The 23,131-nt window shown below is 38.7% G+C and overlaps 1 protein-coding gene across 1 annotated transcript in view; it reads left to right on the top strand.

Annotated features, from left to right (window-relative positions):
- The window catches only part of LOC129365495 (G patch domain-containing protein 2-like), a 29,356-nt gene extending 6,891 nt beyond the window's left edge, over window positions 1-22,465 (top strand). Inside the window, exons 3-10 of the mRNA XM_055038722.1 lie at window positions 2,443-2,504; window positions 2,973-3,116; window positions 3,529-3,608; window positions 3,703-3,767; window positions 3,849-3,888; window positions 3,980-4,071; window positions 9,825-9,910; window positions 16,671-22,465. Of these exons, the coding sequence (XP_054894697.1) occupies window positions 2,443-2,504; window positions 2,973-3,116; window positions 3,529-3,608; window positions 3,703-3,767; window positions 3,849-3,888; window positions 3,980-4,071; window positions 9,825-9,910; window positions 16,671-16,834 (733 nt within the window). The 3' untranslated portion in view covers window positions 16,835-22,465. The remainder of the gene's footprint in view (window positions 1-2,442; window positions 2,505-2,972; window positions 3,117-3,528; window positions 3,609-3,702; window positions 3,768-3,848; window positions 3,889-3,979; window positions 4,072-9,824; window positions 9,911-16,670) is intronic.
- The last annotated feature ends 666 nt before the right edge of the window (window positions 22,466-23,131 follow it).

Here is a 23,131-nt window from a genome sequence, read left to right as displayed (position 1 = left end):
CTCTTGGCACTTCTCAGACTTGGGCTCCCCCTACCCTACCAGTCAGTTTAGTACTTTGCAATCTAGTAACTTATCTCATTAAAGTTCTAAATTCAAGAAAAATACACTCCAGGTTCGACTTATCTCTGGCAAAGGTCACCGCTTAATAAAGAAAACATATTTTGTCTCATAAAAAATGGTTTTTGTCAGTTTAATGAGTCTCTGAATAAATGTTAATACCCGTGTTTCTTAGACTTGGCATAACTTTTTCCAAAAAGCTGAAGAAATTATTTTTATTTAATAAAGCTGAAGAAAAATGTGTTCCTTGCTCGTACTTAACAGCATGAAATGTGCTAACGCCATAACAATTGTCTTTGTAAATGTTCAAACCTGCGTCCTCCACTGTACTGTGTGCATCAAATGTCAGCAGATGTTTCCATCGTCACTGAGGAGCGGCCCCGGGAATCAGTCTGGAGAGACGGGGTTGAAGGCGTTGGATGAGGGAGGATGGGGGAGGAGGGACAGTCCAGGGCTGGGCCAGACATCTTCCAGATTCTCAGGAGATGCCGTCTCCCCTTTCGCATCTGCTTCTCTTGGATGTTCAGGGAGATGATGCGCGACCATCTGGCCACAAATCAGATGTGAAGTCTGGATGGACGTTTTCTTATCCTGACGTCACTCTGAGCCCTGTGCAATATGGCGAAGCTCTGTATCAGCACATATCGAACCCTCCAGGTTTCTCCTGCAAGCAAGGTCAGAGATGATAAACAGGAAGCAATCTGCAAGAGAGTCAGGAAAACTCAGCTTCCGCTCCATTAGAGTAACACAAAGTTCAATTCTTAAACAATTCAGCTGCCACTGTTTAGTCAGAATCCTTGACATTTTTGTCATATAAAATGCTTCAGTTTTTGCTGTAATGAAGGACTGCAGTTTATTTATAAAACAAATAAAATACATTCTTACAGTATAAATCTGCTAAGTTTAACAATCTGCAAAATTATTAAACCACCTCTTAATTGTACTTTCCTTCCTTTTCTTTAAAATTTTCTAAAACATCTAAATTGTAGGCAGTTTTAGACTTTCTAAAACACCTTCTGACCTTTGCTACTTTTGCTAAAATTTTTGAACTGAAGCATGACAACACAATTTGTAATGCAAGTGGATCAGTCATTAAATATTTATCTTCAGAGCAGACATTATGTATTAACACGTTAACGGGAGAGGTGTCACTGTAAAACAGAGTTACACAGTTTTTGTAAAACAGATAGAATACTTTTGGAAGTCACGTTTAAAACTTTCTGTCATTATTTATTAAGGCTGGTGGGATTAATCATGAGGTTTCTTTTATTGAAATTATCGTCAACTAATTTAGTAATTGATTGTTTACTGGAGTATACAGATTCAAAAATTTACATTTGCTGAAACAACACACTCAGAGCAGCAATTAAACCTAATCTGTGCAAAATTTGTATATATCTTGCATGTAAGATAAAAAAAAATCCTCTGTCTGTAGATATTTTTTTTGCTAAAACTTCTTAAGTGGCTTAGTTTTAGCTTCACCTGGCTCATATTAATTAGAGAAATGGTATGCTATTTCTTTATAAGCAAAAAAATGCTTGTTTTTATTTTAAAAAGGAATTAAATCACTTGTTTTTTATGTATTTCTCACATAGTATAAAAAAGGCTTACAACGTTAAATGAAAAATCTGAAAAATACTGATTATTTTCAATTTGATTAATTATCACAATAATTGATTGAATAATCAATTCCTAAAACAATGATTTACGTGCCACCCTGCAACTTACATTTTTGACTACCACTCTTAGTAACTGGCATTATTGAAATAGCAGTTTCCAAGTGTATTCCCTTATGAATAATGATCTTAGCTTTGAGATTTCCACTAAGAGGGGTTTGCCAGAGGGTGTGGAGTGGACCAGCAGTGGGGCGGTCTGGATGGTAAGTGATGGCAGCCCACACAGCAGATGTCAGTCAGTTGCTGCGTGGAAGTGGTGGCATGTCTGTGGATTGGTGTGTGTGAGGGGCACACCCAAAGGCAGGGGCGGCCAGGGAGACTGTGCTTCTCATTGCTGTCATCCTCCACAATGTGGACCAGATTAGATTGGAGCTGACAGCGGAGGATATTCAATTAGATTGTTCATGTCACTCAGTGGCTTCGATCAGAGTCCCTCCTGATGCCTTTGTGTTCGCCATCGCAACGAGGCAGAAAAACACAGCGCTCTGTCTTTTTGTGTCATTTCTATTCATGTCGACCTTCGGCTTTGCTCTTTTTCATTATTTTTGTTACTGAATGCCACATTTTAGATATTGATATTTCAGGGGTCATGTAAATTCTTAATTTACATTGTTCACTTTTCAGATTCCATAACATTCATCCGACCTCCAAAGAGATCCAAACAAGTCTTAGATCCTTAATCTATTTTTCTCGTGTCTTTTCTTTGCAGGGAAACCAGCAGCACGTGCAGCAGTGACCCTGGACTGTTCACCAATGATGAAGGAAGACAAGGTATCACGAACTGATCTGCCTTAACACATAGTATTTTATAAAAAATTTGTGAACATGCTTGTGCCCAATTCTGAGTGAATTCCTGGGCTTGATAAAGAGGTTTGGCTACAATGGGCTGGTTGCTGGGTACCCAGGCGACTCTAATAAGACGTTGTCATGTCGTGTTAATGAGCGCTGAAGCCTTTGCTAATCTCATTAGCCGCGGTGGGGCCGGGCGGCCTCTGATTTAACAGTTGTCACTACACCTTGACTGTGAGAGGCATGGTTCCTGTGGACAGTTTGCTGAGTGACAGGCCTGAGATCAGCTTGTTGTCTGGGGAAGAACCAGTGTTGTCTGGTGCTTTGCAGTCCACTGAGAAACTTCAGACTTTTAAATTTTCCCACAATCAAAATGGTTTAGGAAAGAACCAATGTTTATCAGGCATTATCACTCCAACCAATAATGCATTTACCTTCCCATGTATGCAGGTGATGATGAGCAGAGCGACTGGTTCTTTGAAGGGGACTGTGGAGTTGGCTTGCTCCCCAACTGGGACTCTGACAGTCCGCTTTCACTTGAGGATAGACAATCCTCCACCAGCTTCCTTCAACCTGCACGGCGCGCTGTTAGAGGTGGTCAAAGTTTTTATATTTCTTTTTAGGGATATAACTGAGGGATTCTGTGATGTTCAGACTCCATGTGGCCGAGTCTCAGGGTTGCTGCACAATTTGGAAAAACTGCCAGATGTCAAAGTTTCCCGTGTCTGCATTAAAATAAAAAAAGTGACATCCTTCTATCCTTCCAAATAGCCAGCCAGTTAGCAAATTGATTGACTGGCTAGCTAATTAGCCAGCTAGCTGGCTAGCTTGTCATATCTTTCTTTATACATCATGTGCCTTTGACTCTTATTTCATTCATCATTGCCAGAACTGTAGACAGTTTCATTTATTTTATATCATAATTCAATAAACAAAAAAAGGAATCCATTGGTTTCAGTCAGCTGTGAGGAAAAGGAAATAAAGTTTTTTTTTTAACTTGTTGCAGGGTATCATTCACGCCCTAAACGATTGGCTTGCTCTGCTGCCTGCTGCATCAGGCGGGACAGGAGGCATCTTCCTAGAAAGGTAAAAGAAATGCATCCTCATTAATGTTAAAGAAGCTGAAAACTGTTGTACCAACTTTGCTTTGTTTTGTTTTGTTGCAACTTTTGTTGAACAGAGCAACAACATGCCGGTGTTTGTGGAAAGACTTAGACATTTATCTGCAGATCATTGCCAGAGAAAGTAAGACTCACTAAGAGAACCTGCTGAAACTGAGGTTGCCATGTGGATTTTGCCATTTATTGTTTCGTTGTATCCTTTTAGATTTTGGCTGCCTTCTGTTGGGAATCAAGACAGAAACCAGGCATGTTATGATATCAAATCCTTTTTTATGTAATCTTACTTTTGTTCTGTTGAAACTTTCAATTATAAAATTTGACACTTGAAATTTACAGTCAAACCCTTTGTGCCCACTACCGATGTGTCCCAGTGACATGATGTCAGAGGGTTCTTATGTCAGATGTTCCCCCCCATCCATCAGAAGCAGGTAGGTAATGACAAAAGTTAAGCGAAGCACCATTGTCTCCTTTATTATTGTCTGCAGATTAAAAAACAAGTTTATATCTTTATTTCATTTGCTTTGGAGCAAATACACACTTTGGTTGCATCTATTGTATCGTGCAAAAGTACAGCACACTATTTTAAGGCTGAGGAGAAATAATAATGGTTGTTTTTTTTTTAGAATCTGTGGTATGTACCACAGTTGTGCTCTCCACAAGTGTGCCATTATTGCAAGATAGTGCAGAAGAAATATTTGCTATATTTGACAATGGATGTATAATTGAGACCACAAACACGTGGAAGAACATGTTTTATTTGGTCTACATCACCTGTGTCAAAATCCAGACCTGGGGGGCCACTGCCCTGCAACTTTTAGATATGCCTCTGTTGCACCACACCTGAATAGAATAATTAGGTCATTAGCAAGGCTCTGGAGAACTGAGATACACGAGGAAGAGGTAATTAAGCCATTTTATTCCAGGGTTTTGTACCTGTGGCACATCTAAAAACTGCAGGACAGTGTCTCTTGAGAACTGGAGTTTGACACGTCTGGTCCACATACAAAATGCTATGAGAGGCAGAAAACTGTCAGCAGATAACTTTGAATACACCATCCCCACTGTGACCCAATGTTTGGAGAATCACAGTGTAATAAGGATTTTTTTAAGCTGGGATATGGAGGCTGTTTAGATTCAGGAGGAAAATGAACTTAGCTAAATACCAGGAAATCTGTAAAACAACAACTACTACAACTACTTCATAACTGTAGACTACTAAAAACCCAGCAAAATACATTGATGTTTTTGGTTGTGATGTGACAAGACATGGAAAATACAAAATGGTGTTAATACATTTTTAAGGTACTGTAACTGCATAATATTTTGCAGTTTTCTCTTTTCAGATATGAATGGTCAAACATATATTTTTTATGCATAAGACTAATATTTTGACCAAATAAAATCTGTCCATTAATGAAAATCTAGTTCCAAAGTTGGAGCTAAGCTAACAACAGTAAGCCACTGAAGTACCTCTCAGATTTGACTCAACTTAGTAGTTTTCAAGGTCAGGTACTACAAATAGAGAGATGCTTTGTTGACTTAATGTTGATTTAAATTCCACCATTTCTAGGTCGGCAAAGAAGCATTAGAGAAATCCAAAAGATGTTTGTCAAAGCGTCTCGTTGCTCCCAGTCTTCCCTGGAACAGTTGAATCTGCATGGGGAGCTGGTGAGGAACTGAGCAGCCCTCTTGGCCTGGAGACTGTGGGACTTCTTATTGTTTTGTTTCCACTCTGCCTATTTATGGTGCATTCCTAATTTTTGTTTCATACACACATATTCAGGCGCCTTTCCTTCCCCACTCTCTTGGGTTATTTCACAGAGCGTTCAGGCTCTTCTTGATGAGGAGCAAAAACACGACTGCTATGAAAAACACGACTGCCAAGGAAAAGCCCCCGACTTCTTGCATGTCTGAGGGCTTTCTTTTCTAAACTGGCCCTTTTTTCTCCACCTGAAAGGTTCCTTCAGATTCCAGTTTAAGGCATTGTGAATACTAATTTCTCCTATTAAAAAGCCCTCATATCCCTGCCATGCTCTCATTTGAATGGCAGACTCAGGGGAGATCTCTTAATTCCTTTATAGTGGGATTCAAGACCCTTCACTTCAAAAAGTATAAATCATACTCCCAAATGAATGAGGGAGAGAGTGGGAGGGGATTGACGAGAGGGGCTTCTGATGTGTTTCGTTGGTCGGCACAAGCTGAATCCGTTTCCCAGAGGTGTTCAAATCCACTCTCCAGTGATACGACTGCCTTGTGCTTACGACCCGACTCCTGGGTCAGTCAAGTTCATCCCAAACAATTACAACCAAAAAAGAAATGTCTCTTAGTGGTCGGTTTTGATTGGTGCTCTTTGTTTTATTTGAAAATGTAATAATACCTCTTGAACTTTTCACGTTTTTTCACAATACAACAGAAACCTCTGATGCATTTAATGGTATTGTATGCGACTCAAAGTATTGAGTTGAGCATGTCATTTTAAAAATTTTGCAAGTAAAAAAACATTTCAGAACATAATTAGTCAAGAGGGTTATGGTACCTCTCGAGGAGGAGTTGTGGAGACCAAAAGCTGACAATCTCTTTCATTAGTTGTGCACTACATATTTCTGATTTTCATTGTTGGTAGAAATCCTCAAGAAGTCTTCAGAAACAATTTAGTAGAGTCGTATGGAAGAAGCTGCTTAAGTAAGAGAAGACAATTTGAGCAGAACAATACCCTAACAATGCACCATCTCCTACATGATACATGGAAGTGACAACAACATTCTGTGGGCATGCATATCTGGATGGATGGAGCTACATACAGGGGAAATGTGGAATTAAACACTTTACATCCTGTGAAAGATGTGAGACTGGGGCTGTGTTGGTTTTTGATGTGGGCTGTTTGGACAGTTGCATTAGAAAGGGGGTAGACCCTCAGGAATTAGAAAATAGAATATATATTATCTGTTAGTTGTGCTCTGAAAAAGATTGCAATTTTGGTTACTTTTGAAAATAAAAAATCATTATCTCTGCCCCACCTCTGACAACCCTGAGAACTATCTATTCCAGGTAAGATACTGACCACTTATAGAGACTCCATTACACCTCAGGATTTTTTTTTTCTCATGGTGATTTGTACAACAACCCATTTACCACCAAGGCTCAATCCTGGAATAATCCTAAAACCGTAATTCCAGGATTGAGCCTGGAATAACAGCTCAATCCGTTATTCGGGATATAGCGGATTACCAGTGTGATTTTCCAGAATTATTCTGGATCTATACATTTGCTGGCAAAGTGGCAGGATCATGCTGTGGGACTGGTTGCTGCCAGAACTACTGCTGCACTGCACAAAATCCAGGCAGCAATAAAGGATGTAGACCGCTTCGTTTTCCCATCTTTATTTATGTTTTAGTGTGTTTTCATCTTATCTTTGAATCTTTGTGTTAGCAGATGCAGTGTTTTGTGGGATTAGGTTGCATCGGGGCCACTGGCCACTTTAAAATGCATAACTGCCTCCCACCCGAGCTGCACAGGACTAGCATCTTTTATCTATTGACTTATTTATTCCTAAATGACACTTGCGCTATGAGATAAATCATAGTCTTACACCACTCCCTTCCCAGTTTTCATTTTAATTGTGAGATCACATTGTCAGCAGTTAGTATATTGGTGTGAGTGGCCTATTGATTATTGATTTGGAGTTATTGATTTTACTCCCTGGAGAGCCTAATCCTTTCTGATTCATTTGAATTCCTCTATTAATCTTGAGATCCCGCTCACACCTGAACCAGCATGTACACTAATGAAAATAGATGGTTGTTTTTCTTACTGCGACTTCTCCCTCTGCTTTTGATTCATCATTTCTAATTGATATATTTGCTTTTGGATGTGTGCGCTAAAATTACAATTGACCCCGTGTCAGTGCTGTTTTACTTTGCACCCTGAGGGACTTCATTGTGTTTTAAAGTCTCATATGACCTAAAAAATCCATCTTGTGCACATTTTTCTCGGTGTCCTTGTGTCTTTGATAGCATTTAGTTGTTGGCCCCCTTTTTTGCTGCATAGAGCCTCAAAGTCAATCTTTGCTCCTGCATCACACTTTCAGTAAATTTAGACAGAGACATCTGTCGAGTTTTTGAAAACTGATGAAGTAACAGATGTTAAATAATATTAACACTGCAGTGTTTTTTTTTTTTTTTTTTTTTGCACAACTGCTGATATTTGTAGCTTGCAGTTTCTGCTGAAATAATTGGTAATTCCCCTGCTTAATGAGCCAGCTGATCGTTTTCTCATGTTTGATTAGGATTGTGCTGAGTGCCTCAGTGGGCTGCGGATGGCCCCGAAGAGGCTCCGTCTCCCAGCACTCTGCAGCAGGAAAGGGCGCTTTCCTCCCTTCAGGCTGCAGGTTGGCTGCATGTCGCTGCCTCGATGCAGTGAGGAAGGAGATAGAGGGATGGCCCTCCATACATTAAGGCCAAATGCATCACAGTATTACATTTAATGCCACAGGCGTGCCTTGTGAAATAATGCGACGTTTAAATGTGGATCGATTTTGGAATTAAAAAGTTAGTTTGCAAAGATTTACTGTGGGGAGTTCAATGTCTGAGCTCTTTATCAGGGGCGCAAATGGCTGGTTATGTGCTGTCCGACAGAGGTACGATTGAGGGATCGATAGGCGCGTGATTTACTAACTGGAGTACAGGTAATCAATAAGTATAAAAGTAAATGAAATATGCATTACTGGGATTTTATTAGAGAAAGGTAGCAGGGAGAGAATAACGGTCAGGCCATTTATTTTTATATCTATTGATTATACAACATAGGGACTTCACTCAGAGCGTGCCCTGAACAGCTCTCAACACCCAGCGCCTGCACACCCGTCATGTGATTTATGGGTGTTGAGGTCATGGAATGGGTTGCCAGTTAAAACGTTGGCCTGATAGGACCTCGCTGTACAATGTGTCTGTAAGGGATGAGAAGCTTTATGCAACCTGGTGTCTGAGGGGGATGTCCTACTTTTCCTCTGTCTGCATTTCTGCTGTTTTAAGATATTGTCTTGAAGATTTATTGATATTCAGTTCATGTCACACTTTGTTTCTATTTGTTTAATGTAGTCTATGAAGAATATTAAAGATATAACCATACTAGACATATTTTAATTTTCTTGACTTCCTTAATTACAAATTTTATATTATTTTTAAAAAACAACTGGTTACGCAATTTTTAATTTATTAAAAGTTTTCTCTAATCCACACAAACTCAAAATGCATACAAATAGCTAACCAGTTTAACTTAGCTCTACTGATTCTCACTAAGAGAAGAAATTGTATGCCAGATGCTTCTTTAAGGCATACAAAAGCAATGGAGCCACTTGCTAAGGGACATTATTACAAAGATTTGTTGGAATGTAAGATTATATTTATTAACCCTGAATGTAAATATCAGCCACACGTTACAGGCTGAATTACCATTCCACCTTTGAAAAAAAACTCTAAAAATGTAAAACTCTATGATAGTGATTTTAATCATGACTTTAATACATGATGAATGTTGGCCCTCACTATAACAGTTTCCCCTGAAAACTTGACATAAAATATATGATAAACTGCAGGATGATAATTCTCAGGTCCTTTTTTCTTTTGTCAAAGTTATGACTTTCAGATACTATTAATCAAGAAATCTTCAAAAGATTATAAGAAAGTCTGGCCTTGCAGAAATTATATCAAAAAAGATTGTCTGTAAAAACTTTTGAAAAATATTTTGTATAATTAAGGACTATAAAGGCACCATAATTGCAGATTTCATCTTAAATATTCATGCCACTTCTCTCTTGTGCCTACATTAAAAGTCTCTCCTACCTCCAGATGAAGGTGCAATCCTTGAACTTAAATTCTTCCCTCCAATATTTAGAGCTATTGAGATCAGTGATTAAGCTTTTCTGCTGGCAAGTGATCCTAACATGATGCACGTAGCCCAGAGCAGCGTCATGTGTTTAACAGAAAAATGGCTCTGATTCAGCATTTCTACTCACTTAAGAGTTTTATGAAAAAAAAAGCTTAATGAAGAAAAATGTTGATTTTACAAAATGCATGGACGACTGCAAACAAAGTGTGTTTCCAAATGTGCAGTGCTGGTTTTTATTGACTTTTGTAAAAATATTTTATGATTTGGTGATATTTTTGTCTCTCTGGTCCTCCAGGCAGATTAATTTCATTCCGGGACTGTTGTGCTCATCTGACATGCGGAGGAAGAAAGAAGCAGAAGCTGTTTTCATCACAACATCAGGTAACAGCCTTCACACAGTCACATATCTGCACTAATTTGGAGACCACGTCTTAAAGATGTGGTCTCCAAACTATTGTATTACACATGTTTTTCTGTGGTTTAGCAGCTTTGGTTAGATGTTATTTTTAATGCTGGTGTTGCAATGTAACACTGATGTGATTTTCTTTAAACAGACTTCTTGGGATAACAATTTGGTTTAGGAGAAGTCACTGGTAAAAGGTTTTTTTCTTGATTTTAGGATTCATTTGCAATTACTCGACTTAGTTTCCTATCTAAATTTCATCCCGCTGTCTGTCCATTCATCCATCTAAGCAAGAAATTCTTCAATTCATAATAAAATTCTAATTTTACACTTAAAAAAGACTGACAAGTTGTAAAAAAATTGGAGTTTGAAAAGATTTTTAGTATTTACATAAAAATGTGTAGGAAATTAGTTTTTGCCGTTACTTATTGTTCTATATTCTTAAAAACAACGCTGGTTTGTCCATCCCAGTCTATTTCCTCCACTCTATTCTCCAGCTTTAAATTTTCTTTTTGTTCTTCTCAGTATGGTTATTGTCAAGATACAGCAGAAACACCAAGTCAAAGTAGAATGTTCTTTTTGGAACATGAAAGCAAACATTTTTATGAAACAATCTACTTGAGTGGTATTATAGGCCTGTATCAATAAAAATGGAAGCAGTAAGGGGAGATATGAAATGGACATTTGTGACAGCACAATAGCATTTTACAAGCTACTGAAAAATGTCAGATTTGCTTCTTTTTTACAGCAGAAACTGTCCTCTGCTGTCTCTGTTTCTTTTTTATTTATTTATTTTTTATCTTTGTCTAACGCAGATTATAACCCCAATGTTTTAACTTTTTAACGAAGCCATTGTCTCTGGACAATTGTTTCTTAGTCTTCCTTATGCTGTTTCTTCTCTGATTATTTGGGAAGGTGGTAAGGAGAGGTTCAGCACAGAGAAGTGATAATTGGCATTACACGGAGTTTACTCTCTCTCAGAAGACATTAAGCTGTCTGTGCTGTGTGTGTTTAGACCAGTGGAGCTGCCTGTTTTCATTAGCCTGATGGCTCTGAACCTTGTGTTTTTACCGGATTGAAATCTGAATTGGTTTGTCCACCATTTCCTTTCCATTCACCACTCCTGCAGCTGCAGTTTGTCATTTAAATAACAAATGCTGGTGGTTCCCTGATTTACTGAGGGGTGCGGGCCCCTGATGTATATTAATATTGCTGCACAGGGCTCTGTACTGGGGTCCATCATTCATTTGGATAAAAGAGGTGGAATTTAAAAACAGCCAATGCTTTGCTTGGATACAGATTGGATCCATTTATTGCACTGAGTGATGGAATAGCTGGCAATTCTGTCCTTCACCTTCCCAGTGCTGAACCTCTTCCCATAAAAGTAGAAAAAAACAGATTCACCCCTGGCCCCTAAGGACCTCTTGCACTCAACATGCAGAAGCAGGACATCCCTCAGTCTGTTGACAGGTAACCTGTAGTCTACTATAAACAGACTGAAAATGAAATCATTTTGAAAATATCTATTTTTTTGTTGAATTTTGCACGTTTTTTTTGTGTTTTGTACATAAATTGTGAATATAAAATTGCTTGAATTTAATATTAAAGTCTGTCTATGTGTAAGGGGATGGTAAAGAGGGAGAGTTACTGAACAGCACCTCCTCTCCGATCCTGTTCGGACTGCTTTACTGTTTCTTGAGCCTAGTGCCCCCTGCCCACTATGATTTATCATGCATCCCATGTCGTCCAATGTCAGTTTCTGCAGCTGCAACTGCTCTGTATAAATCTTTACTTTGGCAGCCCCCTGTACCATGTCTCTGCTCAGTAATCACAGGACCTCCAGGAGATGCACACTTACTCTGACAAGCTTTCACACTCTCCGCACAGGAATTTTGGTTTGCTGCCACTCTGACATAAATGTGCACAGAGGCAAATCAGATTCTGTGATTTACTGAGTGAAGTCGTTTCCCGGTAGGCATCCTGTTTGCATGGAAAGATTGTTGTCTGCATTCAGTAGAAAGAGCGACATATTACTCTTAGTGAACACGACAGCTGAGTCTTTGGATTAGCCAGAGGAAGTGGATTGTTGTATATGAAAGTGGCTGGATCTGGAACTCTGTAATCAGGAGTGAAAATGGTCTGTGGCTGAAGGCATCCTCCGGGACTCCACAGGAAATTACTCAGGCGGTACCCAGCTGTTGCTTTGTCTTCTTTCTTTACCCTTTTAGCACCTTCACGGCACTGCTAAACCTGGTTGTGAAGAAAAAAAAACAACAAAACACAAGAACTTATCAGGCCAGGTATCTGTTTGGATTAGATGACCACTCCATTTCTCAGCTTTAAATTGGAGACTTTCTACTTTTCTTCCTGCCAATCCAGAAATTCAACTCAGTCCAACAAGTTTTTGAACAAAATATACTTTTGTTGTTCTTTCTCCCCATTTAACAGTTGTAAGGGTATATATTATCAAGACTAGAACCTTTTCTTTTTTATTTCAGGGTTGTAGCTTTTAATTACTCTGTTCAGATACATGTTTGAAATTCAGAAGTACCAGTATGTAAAAAAGAAAAAGAAAACAGGCAGTTGCTGACAAAATATAGAGTGATGATGTTAAAGTTTAATTAATAAATTAAGGAATTACTTTGGGAACGTAGTAAGTACTCTTTTCTGATATAGTTTTGAGATCTAACAAACCGGCTCCTTTGGAAATCATTCTATGATGAGCTTGTTTTGCCCATAATTTGCCAGTGGAGTAAGGACTCTTCCAACAAAACCTGTTATTTGAAACCTTTGAAATTTGTTGCTTCCATTTCACTGAACCACGGTCACCAGAGTACTTGTGTTTGGGAGCCAGTGATTGGACAAGTCTCACTTGTCTCCAAATAATCTGTCCATCTTTGACGTATTTGTGAAAGTTTAACCAGACTACTGTAATGTAGCTGTGGAAATGTTATTGCAGGGCATTTTAATAACAACTCAAGTTTCTCTGTAACTACTTTTCTCATAGTAAGATGAATTTTTGTTCTAAAAGCTCACTCTTGGTTAAAACTGAAATTAAAATACGTGTCCGTCAAGTGTTTAGGGATTTATTTGGTTCAGACACAGAGAGAGATAAGTGTGCAAATGCAGCTGTTTATCAGTGGCGATAACTTATTAAATTGACTGAAAATGGTAGCCTTGGATATGTGCTTGCATAGTTCCAAGATTTTATGCGTTTTTGATCCATTATCTGATTTAGGTATGTATATGATGATCGTTCCAGGAAGGAATTAGAAATTAGACTTGTTTATAGTCAAGTCAGAATCAGACTGTTTGCTGTTTTGATGTGTAGGTACAATATGGGTACCCAGGTGCAGGCCAGCCCTTAGCCAGGGCGAGGCCACTTCCACTCCCCCTCTGCCTTCATATGTCCCCTTGCCCAAGCGAGACGGCAGCGTGACAGATCACCTGCGCCGGAGGCCCGGCGCGTTCCTGCCCGGCGGTCCGGCCCCCTCTCATTAATGCCCAGGCTGGTGCGAGGGCTGTGTGGCAGCACAAGACAAATAACGCTACCACTCAGCCATCACTTGTGCTGACAGAAATGCAGCCCACCGCACTATTTTGCCCTCTCAAGCTCCACTCCACAACCTGCTCTTGTCCTTCAACCCCCACCCCCATTTATTCGGTCTCTACCTGCACCTGTCTGCCCTGCTCCACCAAACCTTTACTTGCAGTGGGGTGGAGGGTTGATGTTGCTGCAGGGTGAGTTTAGCCCTGAAATTCACACTGGTTGATGTACAGGCTCCACTTACCAGCTGCCTTTGCATAAACACAGTTTTCTCTTTGTCTTTATGGAGACATATTTGGTTTTAGCAGCCCATTCTGTCAGGTGCTTCTTGTGTGCAAACCCTCTTGTCGGGAGGTCTGATTTGAACGTCTTATTTTTGCATTTGTAAAAAGAGCCTGAGAGTGTGTGCGTGTGCAAGTGTGTGTGTGTGTTCATGAGAGGGAGCAGCAGAGAAAAAGAGGGAGAGAGAAACACAAAGGCTAATCATTAAAGAGGCATTCAACCCTGTTCATTTAAGTGTGGGAATCAGCAGGCCCATTACTGTCAATGTGTAATTAGCTGATTAATAAACAGGGGGAGCGACAGTGCTCCAGGAAGGCCTGTAATGATTGTTTTTAGAGAGCATCTCATAAGAGCTTATTAAGATGGTGAGGTGGTTCCATTCAACTTCCCATTATCACCCACAGTAAATGTATGTACTGTAATTCTTCCTCTGACAGAGAATCGTTGCATCCTAATTTCTTCACTGACCTTGGTGTAAAACTACTTGATTGCAGGTGTTGCTTTTGCTTCACTAAGGGAACACTTACTCAGTTTTCTTTAAAGTTATCATTTAAACAAATAAATTCCCTCTTAAATAGTATTATATAAAAAGCATTGCATTTTTTTTCATTTGGCTTTATGTTTCTAGATTCAATTCAGCTTTTTTCCCCATTAACCGCATTTGCGCTGATATTCCTAAATAAAATCCACTCCAGCAATTTTTAATTCTTTTGTCAGACTCTCATTAGATCAAGGTCTAAACTTTAACAAGACCATTTTAATCCTCTCTATGACCCCCCACAGAATGATGCTGTCACCACCATGTTTCACTGCAGCAGTGAGGCGTTTACCCCATTTGCAGGGTGTGTTGGTTTTTGGAAAAAAAATGTTTATTAAGTTTGATTGGAAGTTCAAAATATCCTAATAAAATACTTTGCTGTCTTGTCTTTATATAATTTTAACTAAAGAGTTGGTTTTGTAAACTACTGTTCAAAACTCTTGAGTAATCCCTCACTTTGCCATTCAAGGTGCCAGTAATTTTTTCAAAGACATTTGAACAATATTTCTTTGTGGTTTTTAAGGTCTTTCAAAGTTTTCTGTAGACTTTTGTATTTTTTTATTTTGAGTCCTGAATTTTTTTCATATCTAAACTGATTATTATTTGGACTAAAAACTCCTATAAAATAATATTATATGTTTGAAAAACTCAGCAAAGAACCACATCAAGTTGTGATCTTGATGCACGTTGCTAGGTTGAGCCTGTCACAAAGTCACAGTTTGCTGCATTTATTTTTGACAAAGAGGCATATTTATCAAGATGCTGGTAATGACTGCAATTCAAGATATTGTGGATATCTATTTTTAAATAATTTGAATCTAATATTATGTACTAAATAATAGCACAAAAGTCAACATTTTAGAATAAAGTGGGAAAGCTTGTAAAACTTACACTAAAACCCTTCATACATATAAATTGCGTAAAAACCATTTAATTTGAAGGGGGTTTATTTTGTTTCTACTATGACTGCATTGTCTCATCCTGACTCTGACCTTCACGTTGGACTTTTGTTGGTATGTTGTACACCTCTCTCATGCTAATGCACTCAAACTAATGTTCCCTGCCATTTCTTTGTATCTGTCAAATATGAAAACTCCTGAATTTTGATCAAGCCTTTTGACTATGTTTAACCCGAAGTGTTTTGGTTGGACCTCAGCAGCAGTTAGTCATCATTCCCTCAAGAAATATTAATCAATTATCTTGCCCGCCGGATCAGTTTGGGGAAGAAGTCATCTGGAAAGAGGCACAAGCAGATATAAGGGGAAAGAACTAAAGCACATGCCAGTGAATGCTGTAATGTCTAATCTTTTGAGACAGCCCACAGCCACAATGTCACTTCTTGTTGCCTTGTCCTCTGCTGTGGGGCTGCCTGGAAAATACATTGTGTGACTGGTGCTACCTTTTTCGGGTGGCGACCTGGAAGGATTTTTTTTTATCAGAACTGAAGAAGAAGCTGTAGGAAAGCAGGTTAGGGAGCAAATTTGTTCCTTTGTTCTTCTGTCTCCGGTGAAAATACGCTTTGCATTTTCCAAACCAAAGAGGACCTGTAACGGGAAAGGTGTAGTGAGAAACGAATTGTGATGATTAGAGTTAAAAACATAAATGCTACAAAACTGGTTAAGTTTAAAAAGCTGGAAAAAATGACCTTTTAATATCCATGTCCACAAGTCATATGGGGCCAAATTGGATTTGGCTCACATGACCAAAATCTCATTAATATTTAACTTATTAGAGGATTGCTTCAGTTCTATTTCCACACATCCAAAGCAGTGATCCATGAGTTCAGAATTTGATTTATTATTTTAATTCAAGTAGCTTCAGTGAGCAAAAAAGGCGGATTTTACAAGCGCATGTGAGAAACTTAGCGTATCATTAAATGTTAATTTATTTAACTAATTTTATTGCCATTCAGTACATATGGAGATTTCTAATTTTGAATTTAGAAATCTAAAAGTTTAGAAGTTTCCAGAGTATGAGGAAGCATGAAGTTTCTACAGTCAGTGATTATTTGAGTAGCCATGTCATTTGGGGTTGGTCCAATGTGTTTTCTGAAGTCCAACAAGCTGATTCATGGAGATGCAGATTTTTTTTTTCCAGCAGGACTTTGCAACTGCAGACACTGCTATGAAAATGTAATCAACATATTTTGTGTATCCCATAAATTCATCTTAACCTAAGGAAGCATAATAGGTAATATTTAAGGTATACATATACACCTACATAAATCTATATAAATGACAATTTTCACTTTTTGTCTTGAAATGAATAAACTTTTCACTAATATTCTAATTTATTGATCCACCCGTATTGAACCTTTTTCTTTTTTGCCCCATGTTTCAAAATTTGAAATGTTCTTTGTCTTTCTTTTTAGCTATCAACCCATTTCATAAAGATCAGCAGAGAAAGGAGGCAAAAGGAGGTGCCTGCAGTAACACACCAAACCCTGAAGCAGTAGGACCAAGTACACCTCAGCCTCCTACTTCTGCTCAGCCTGAGAGTTCGTCTTTACTCCAGGGAAACCACGAGGACACTTGAAAGAGGCTTGACAGACCCATCTAATTCCTAAAGCGATTGTGCCTGAGAACAAAATAGCTAGAACCCCCTTCTACTCCACCAACTTTACAACAAAGAAAGAAAAATACAAAAGCACATCATTAGTCTTCAAATCAGCATGTTCCTGCTCGATCCAGCCCTTCCAGGTAGTATATTAAGCATGACAAATGTTAATGCAATCAAGCCTTGTTAAGCGCTTCGCCATCTCCTTAAGCAAGAAGGCAGCTTCAAGTGGCTCCTCGTTCGACTCAAGACTTTACTTCTCTTCCTGTTTCCACACTGAGTCTCCAGGCCACCCGCCACTGCATAATCCATTAATTATGTCCACTCCTGTAGCACAGCACTTGTCAGCAGGAACCTTGGAAAGTATGGCCAGTTGAGGCTCGTTGACCAGGGGGCGTCTGCTCCACTTTAGGGGAACCAACAATGGCTGTAAAGCAGCTAGCTCTGAGGGAGATGAACATCACAATGTTTAGCTGCCACATGCTGTTGCAGGGTTAAGAGAGGCGACCACCGCTGGCGAGGCACACAAAGTACAGGCCTCCTATTAGCATGGATTTGAAAAGCTACAGTTGCTACAAAGGTGCTCATTAGCACAACACAGAGGAAGCATAGTCATGGTCCTTGGAGGGCCGCCTCTGTTCTCTTCAGGTTACCTTCTATATTCAAATTTTCCCTAACAGATTTAAAGTTCAAGGCTGGCTGTAAATCTTTCTAAAAAAAGAAAAAAAAGTTGTTTTTTAGCAATGCTGGCTGAGTTGCTTTTAGAGCTGGAGGAGCAACAGGAAACAGGGAAGGAGGGTTATACACAGTATCCTCAAAACCCCTCTGGTTATATGGTTTCCAAGTGGTTTTATCTTTAGGAGATCAATGGCAGCATACAGAGGGAACAAACAAAATAATCTGAGCAAAGCAAATAAATAGGTGCGTAGAAAAGGATGTGCAAAGCAATAATATCAATTCAACTTTTAGTGCAGTAGCATTATCTCAATTGAAAAATGCAGAATATTCAATCACCTATAATGTAAGTACATTTATTCAATGATGAAAATTATATCAATATATTTTACGGCCCATATTTTTGTCAGTAGGACAATGTAGAAAGATCTTTGAGGATTCCTCTACCCTCTCCCAATTTGAGTCAGAGTCCTGAACTTATTGTATTTTCCCTTCATTTCAGCTCAATCAACAGATTTTCTGAAGGTCCAGGTGAATCAGTCCTGTCTTGATTTGCCCATATATTTTGGATAATGTTCCAGCTGAAAGACCCATTGATGACCCATTTTTATTTTTCTGGTGGAATTCATCTTAAATTCCAATTTAAGATGGAATCTGGTATTTTAATGAGTTTGTGATGCACAGCATTTTAACAAAGCTCCTTGAAAATTTAGAAAAGAAAGAAACCCATCACATCACAGATCATCCACCATGATTAGAGGAAAATAAAAATAACCTATATTGTCTTTGAGTAGGGAAATTTAGGTGTACTAGCAGCAGAAAGGTACAGGTACACAGAAGCATGCATGTTTAAACATGCATGGTTGAAAAATAGAAAAATAAGAATAAGAGAACCAAGTTTTTAGTCAAATATTACTTATTACCAGTAAAAACTGCAAGTGTAAGCAGCATACCCTGCTAAATGTCTGATGAAGTTTTTAACCAAAAGTTAATCACATCTTTTAATGTCTTTTTTACAGAAATTCACAACATAATCACCAGCTGTATGACATGTCTTTTCAGATATTTTAAAGCCTTTTTAAAGAGAAGAATTGCATTTAATAAAATGAGATTTGCTAATTAATGTGAGTTATATGTCTGCAATAATCTGTGTAAGACGGATTTATGTGATCATACTGGAGAGGGATGACATTTATAAATGCTGTGTGGGCACACTATAGTTTAAATGGATGCCTCACACTACTTTGCCAGTTGCCGCCACAGAAATCTGTCAGTATTCAGATCTCCGCAAAGTCCTCAGCCATTACTAGTTTCTCTCCTGGTAAATAGAAATTGCACAAGTTAATAATTATTGTAAAACAGAAAAAAAGTGGTTAATGCATTTATGAATTGTTTTTTTTTAGAACAGTCTGCTTCTCAGCTGTTTGAGATGTATTTATCTGTTTTGAACTAGAAGAGCTTTACAGTGTTGGGTTAGTTAATTGTCAGGGTTTTGTTTTTGTTTTTTACATTGTCTGAAAAAGGGGCTTAATAAAAGTAACATTTACCCCAGAAAAAGTCCCTGGAAGGGAAGGAGAATGCTTCATTTACCAGTTTAATCTTATTATATCTTCTGTTGATTGTGGATTAGAAATTTGGAGTAATTGATTATTTTCTTCCGAAACACAAGATTCAACCACACCTGTTGTTTAGGATACATTCAAAAAGTATAACTACACTCCACTAATCTAATTTAATGATGGTCCCTCTAGTAGAAACAAAGGTTTTTAAAAAATGATTCCTTGTTCATGGTAAACTAAGATTAAGATGCATCAATTCCTGCATGGGTCAGTCAGTAGCCAGGAAACAACACCCCAGCTGCCACAGAATAATTAACAGTCCCCATAATGACACCTCTCCCAGACCTTATGCCTCAAAATTAATTTACAATGGCTTGGAAATAGGGGAATGGCTTCTGTAGAGCTAGTCAATTGTCCTGTTACAGTTAAGGAATCCAGCAGGCTGGTTGCACTCATATTTCATCTCAGGTAAAGATTACCTGTCAGGCCCATGGGAGATGTATTGATCTGTTTTCCTTTTTCCGGCAGCAATCACCTGACAAAGGCACCTAGGAGGTGAGTGAATGAGTGATGCCTGGTCGGCTTGGTCTAGCCCAGTGGTTTCTGTTGTCCACTGATAGGTTTTAGAGCTTATGAGGAAGAGCAGCAACAATATTGTCGTAAACTCTGCTTGAAACTCATCTGCATTCCCGCAAAGCAGTGCCCTCTGTGACACTGGTCACAGGTCAAAGGGGAATTAGGTTTTTTTTTTGCCTCCTTTCTTGTCAGTGGCGTTTGTTCCTACTGTGTAATGTGTACTGATGATTAAAATGTATGCAAAAAGGCCTCTCTGGTTCCTGCTGACAATTGCATGTTGTAAGTCACCTTAGTTCAACTCACTTTGTATTTCAGAAGAGATTCACTTGGTTTGGACGGGCTTCTAATGAGGATGGAGCCATTTTTCCCTGACTTTCTGGTAATCATCTTTCTCTATGTCATATGGTTTCTTGGCAGCTAATATATTTATGTAATTGCCTTGATATATAACATGTATGTATTATTGTTGACACCATGCATCTTAACTAATTACAGTGTATAAAACGTGTTGTATAGTATTTATGATGTGATTATTTTACATCTTATAACAGAGGATTTAGGAATGAGGTCATTTAATTTATTAATAGAATTACATGATAGATCGCACTGGAGATATATAACCTTTTTATATATTTTTTTCTAATTTCATTTACAAGGATTTAAGAAAATCTTGGTGGTATCAGGGCTCCAAGGCAGCTATCACATTTGGAAGGTTGTGCAAGTGGCATCTTATCTCTTAAGGCTGTTATCTTTGTGGAGGCATGCCTAATTGCTTTGCAAATGATCTAAAGAGGATTACTAATCCTTCAGAAAACATCTGTACCGTATTACTTCATGTAAGAGAGACGCTACAATCATAAAATTCAGCGTTAAAGATTTTATGCAGTAGCTTCCTTTCCAAAGTTCCAGTAAAACAGATGAATTGGTGAATTCTTTTATGAACTTTGTATGGCTATAAGAAATTGTTTTAAAGCCACTCTAGTTAAACTCAAGTCATTTGTGTATTTGTAATGTCTTGAAAGATCCATGCCCAAAACATTGCTTTGTTTTCCCCTCTATGTTACGTGTGTAAAAAAAAATGCCAATATTTATGCATTTTTAAATTTAATGCTGAATTCATGTGCAATAAATTAGCTTTTGTGGTTATGTTGGAATGTCAATGAGAGGACAGAGGTTTAGTCAGTTTTGTATTTAGCAGCATTTACAGGCAGTATTATAACATATCACTTGATAACATGTTTACAAACAAATATAACAAGAAAAAAACGGAAAAAACATGACGAATCCCATTAGCTAGTTTTTAAATGAATCAAGAATCTCAAGACAATGTCCAACCTGGGTGCTGCATGCTGAGAGCAACTACGATTGGTTCTTGTGACTGGTAGTATATTTTATTGATGTATCTTGAAGTCCAATTCAATAGTCCAGTTAATAGAAAATAAAAGCATGGATAACCAGACTAAAATCCTATTTAAGTATTGGTAAAGATCAATGTAATTTTCAGAAGTGGCAGAAATTACAAAGTTACTTTTAACATAACTTATTACTTTCCAAATCAAATAATCAGTAATCTGAGTTGAAGTTACTTTTTCAAAGTAACTATATCATCACTGATCAAGACACATTCACTGGTCAACCTAAACACCTACATTTCTTGTGCGTGGCTTGACTACAGCATTCAAATGACCAGTCTGTTGCCTGACCAGAGCAGCCATGCTATCTGGGGCAATAATCAGACACTTTATTTTCTTAGGGCTGAGTTTGTAATTTCTCTTACACAAGTAATAAAGGCAAGTTAAAGAACTCGTGGAGCGGAACATCTGAATATAATCTGCATGAATGTGATTAGACTTATTTTGGAATTCAATAATGATCTGTCCAAGAGGGCATATTTATTACAAAAAACAATGGGCTCAAAACACAGTCTTGGTGTATCCCACACCCTTCAGATAAGATTCTTCCAGTAAGATCATTTTTGGTGAACATCTCAGTATTTTAAATATATATATATTTCATTTATTATTGAAAAAGAACAGCTATCTTTATGGCTGCTAAAAGAAATATGTAAAGATCAACCTATTTTATCACAGCTACACAATTAAATGCATAAATGATTAATAAAATGTTTAACTGGTGCTCTAAAATTTCTTAGCTGAGTGACGGTGGTCCTGGCGAATACAAATGTTGGTTTGGGACTGCAGCGAGGGTGACAGAGAAAATAGTCAACTTGGCCGCTGGAGATTATCAGTCGATCCCCTGCTGTTAATCTTCCAGCTGAATGGCGAGGACTGCGGTAGTCACTTTGCCACGTGTTGAGAGTCGGGAGCAATTCTCTGCGCTCGCCGGTGGTCCACAGTTACAAATCACATCATCAGCTGTCTGAGCACCCACAGCCACCTCTTCTCCACCAGATTGATGGTGAAATGGAGGAAAAATCAATGGCTTCCTCTCGTCAGAAAGTGCCGGCTCTGTCATGTTGGGTAGTTTGATGTTGGCCACTGCTGGAAATTGAAAGCTCAGTTTGAACAAACTGACAAGACACGGATGATTCTGAGGTGAGACAATGACCGATTTCAAACTGTCGCCTTAGTGGTGACGTCTAAAAACACTTCCATTCCACTGGAGAAGATTAGAGTGATCGGGTTGAGTTGGTTTAGTTTCTAGTAAGTGACGGTTAGTCTTCAAACTCTCTCAAAGGCTTCTGTGTAGGTGACCCTGTGAGTAACAGCAATCAGTTTTCGCACTTGCCCCCTGCCATCATTTAATCCTTATCATCACTGTGACACGCTGCAACTTCATAGCAAGGTGTCCGTTCGCCGCTTCCTGTGAAACGAGCAAGCATCACTAAGCTTTTTCACTCCGACACATATTCTCCTCCTAATGGGAAATTCAAATATCACATATCAGCTGAATGCAATATTCACTTAGAGGGAGATAACGCTCTGCCTGATGTGTCTCATGTATCCGGTTGAGAATGGGCCCGGCTCGGTCTCTGATACCAGATCCGACTATGAAACCGGCTGTATATATTCTGACAGGAGCTCGCGGGGAGCTTGTTCGCTCGCTCTCTGCTTTATTGGCTTGCGTGTTGGTCGTCTTGTATTCCCCCGTGTATTTGAGGGAGAGCAGATTCCAGGGCATCTGGGCTTGTCCTGCTGCCTCTCCCCGGGCCTCTACAGCAGCGCCATTCCTTTTCATTTCAGCTGGCATTCTAATCAGAGCATTATGAGCTTCACCGGGTGAAGTACGCAGAAAGTTGTGTTTTCTGACAGCCAATAAAAAGCTTATAATCTCCCTGATTCAAGTGGCCCATTTAGAAAAAATACTAACTAGAACTATCGCTCACACCACCTCCCTCCCTATTTCTTTAATACCTTTTTTTATTTAATATATAGCCCATGAAAAATGAGTGACTCCCGCTTTGCTGTGTAGATATTTTGCTGCTGATGATGCGAGACGAATTTCC

This window comes from Poeciliopsis prolifica, unplaced genomic scaffold (genome assembly GCF_027474105.1).
Source record: "Poeciliopsis prolifica strain line A6 unplaced genomic scaffold, Auburn_PproV2 SCAFFOLD013, whole genome shotgun sequence".
NCBI lineage: Eukaryota > Metazoa > Chordata > Actinopteri > Cyprinodontiformes > Poeciliidae > Poeciliopsis > Poeciliopsis prolifica.
The sequence above is the reverse complement of the archived record's forward strand: the minus strand, read 5'-3'. Positions and strand labels throughout refer to the sequence as shown.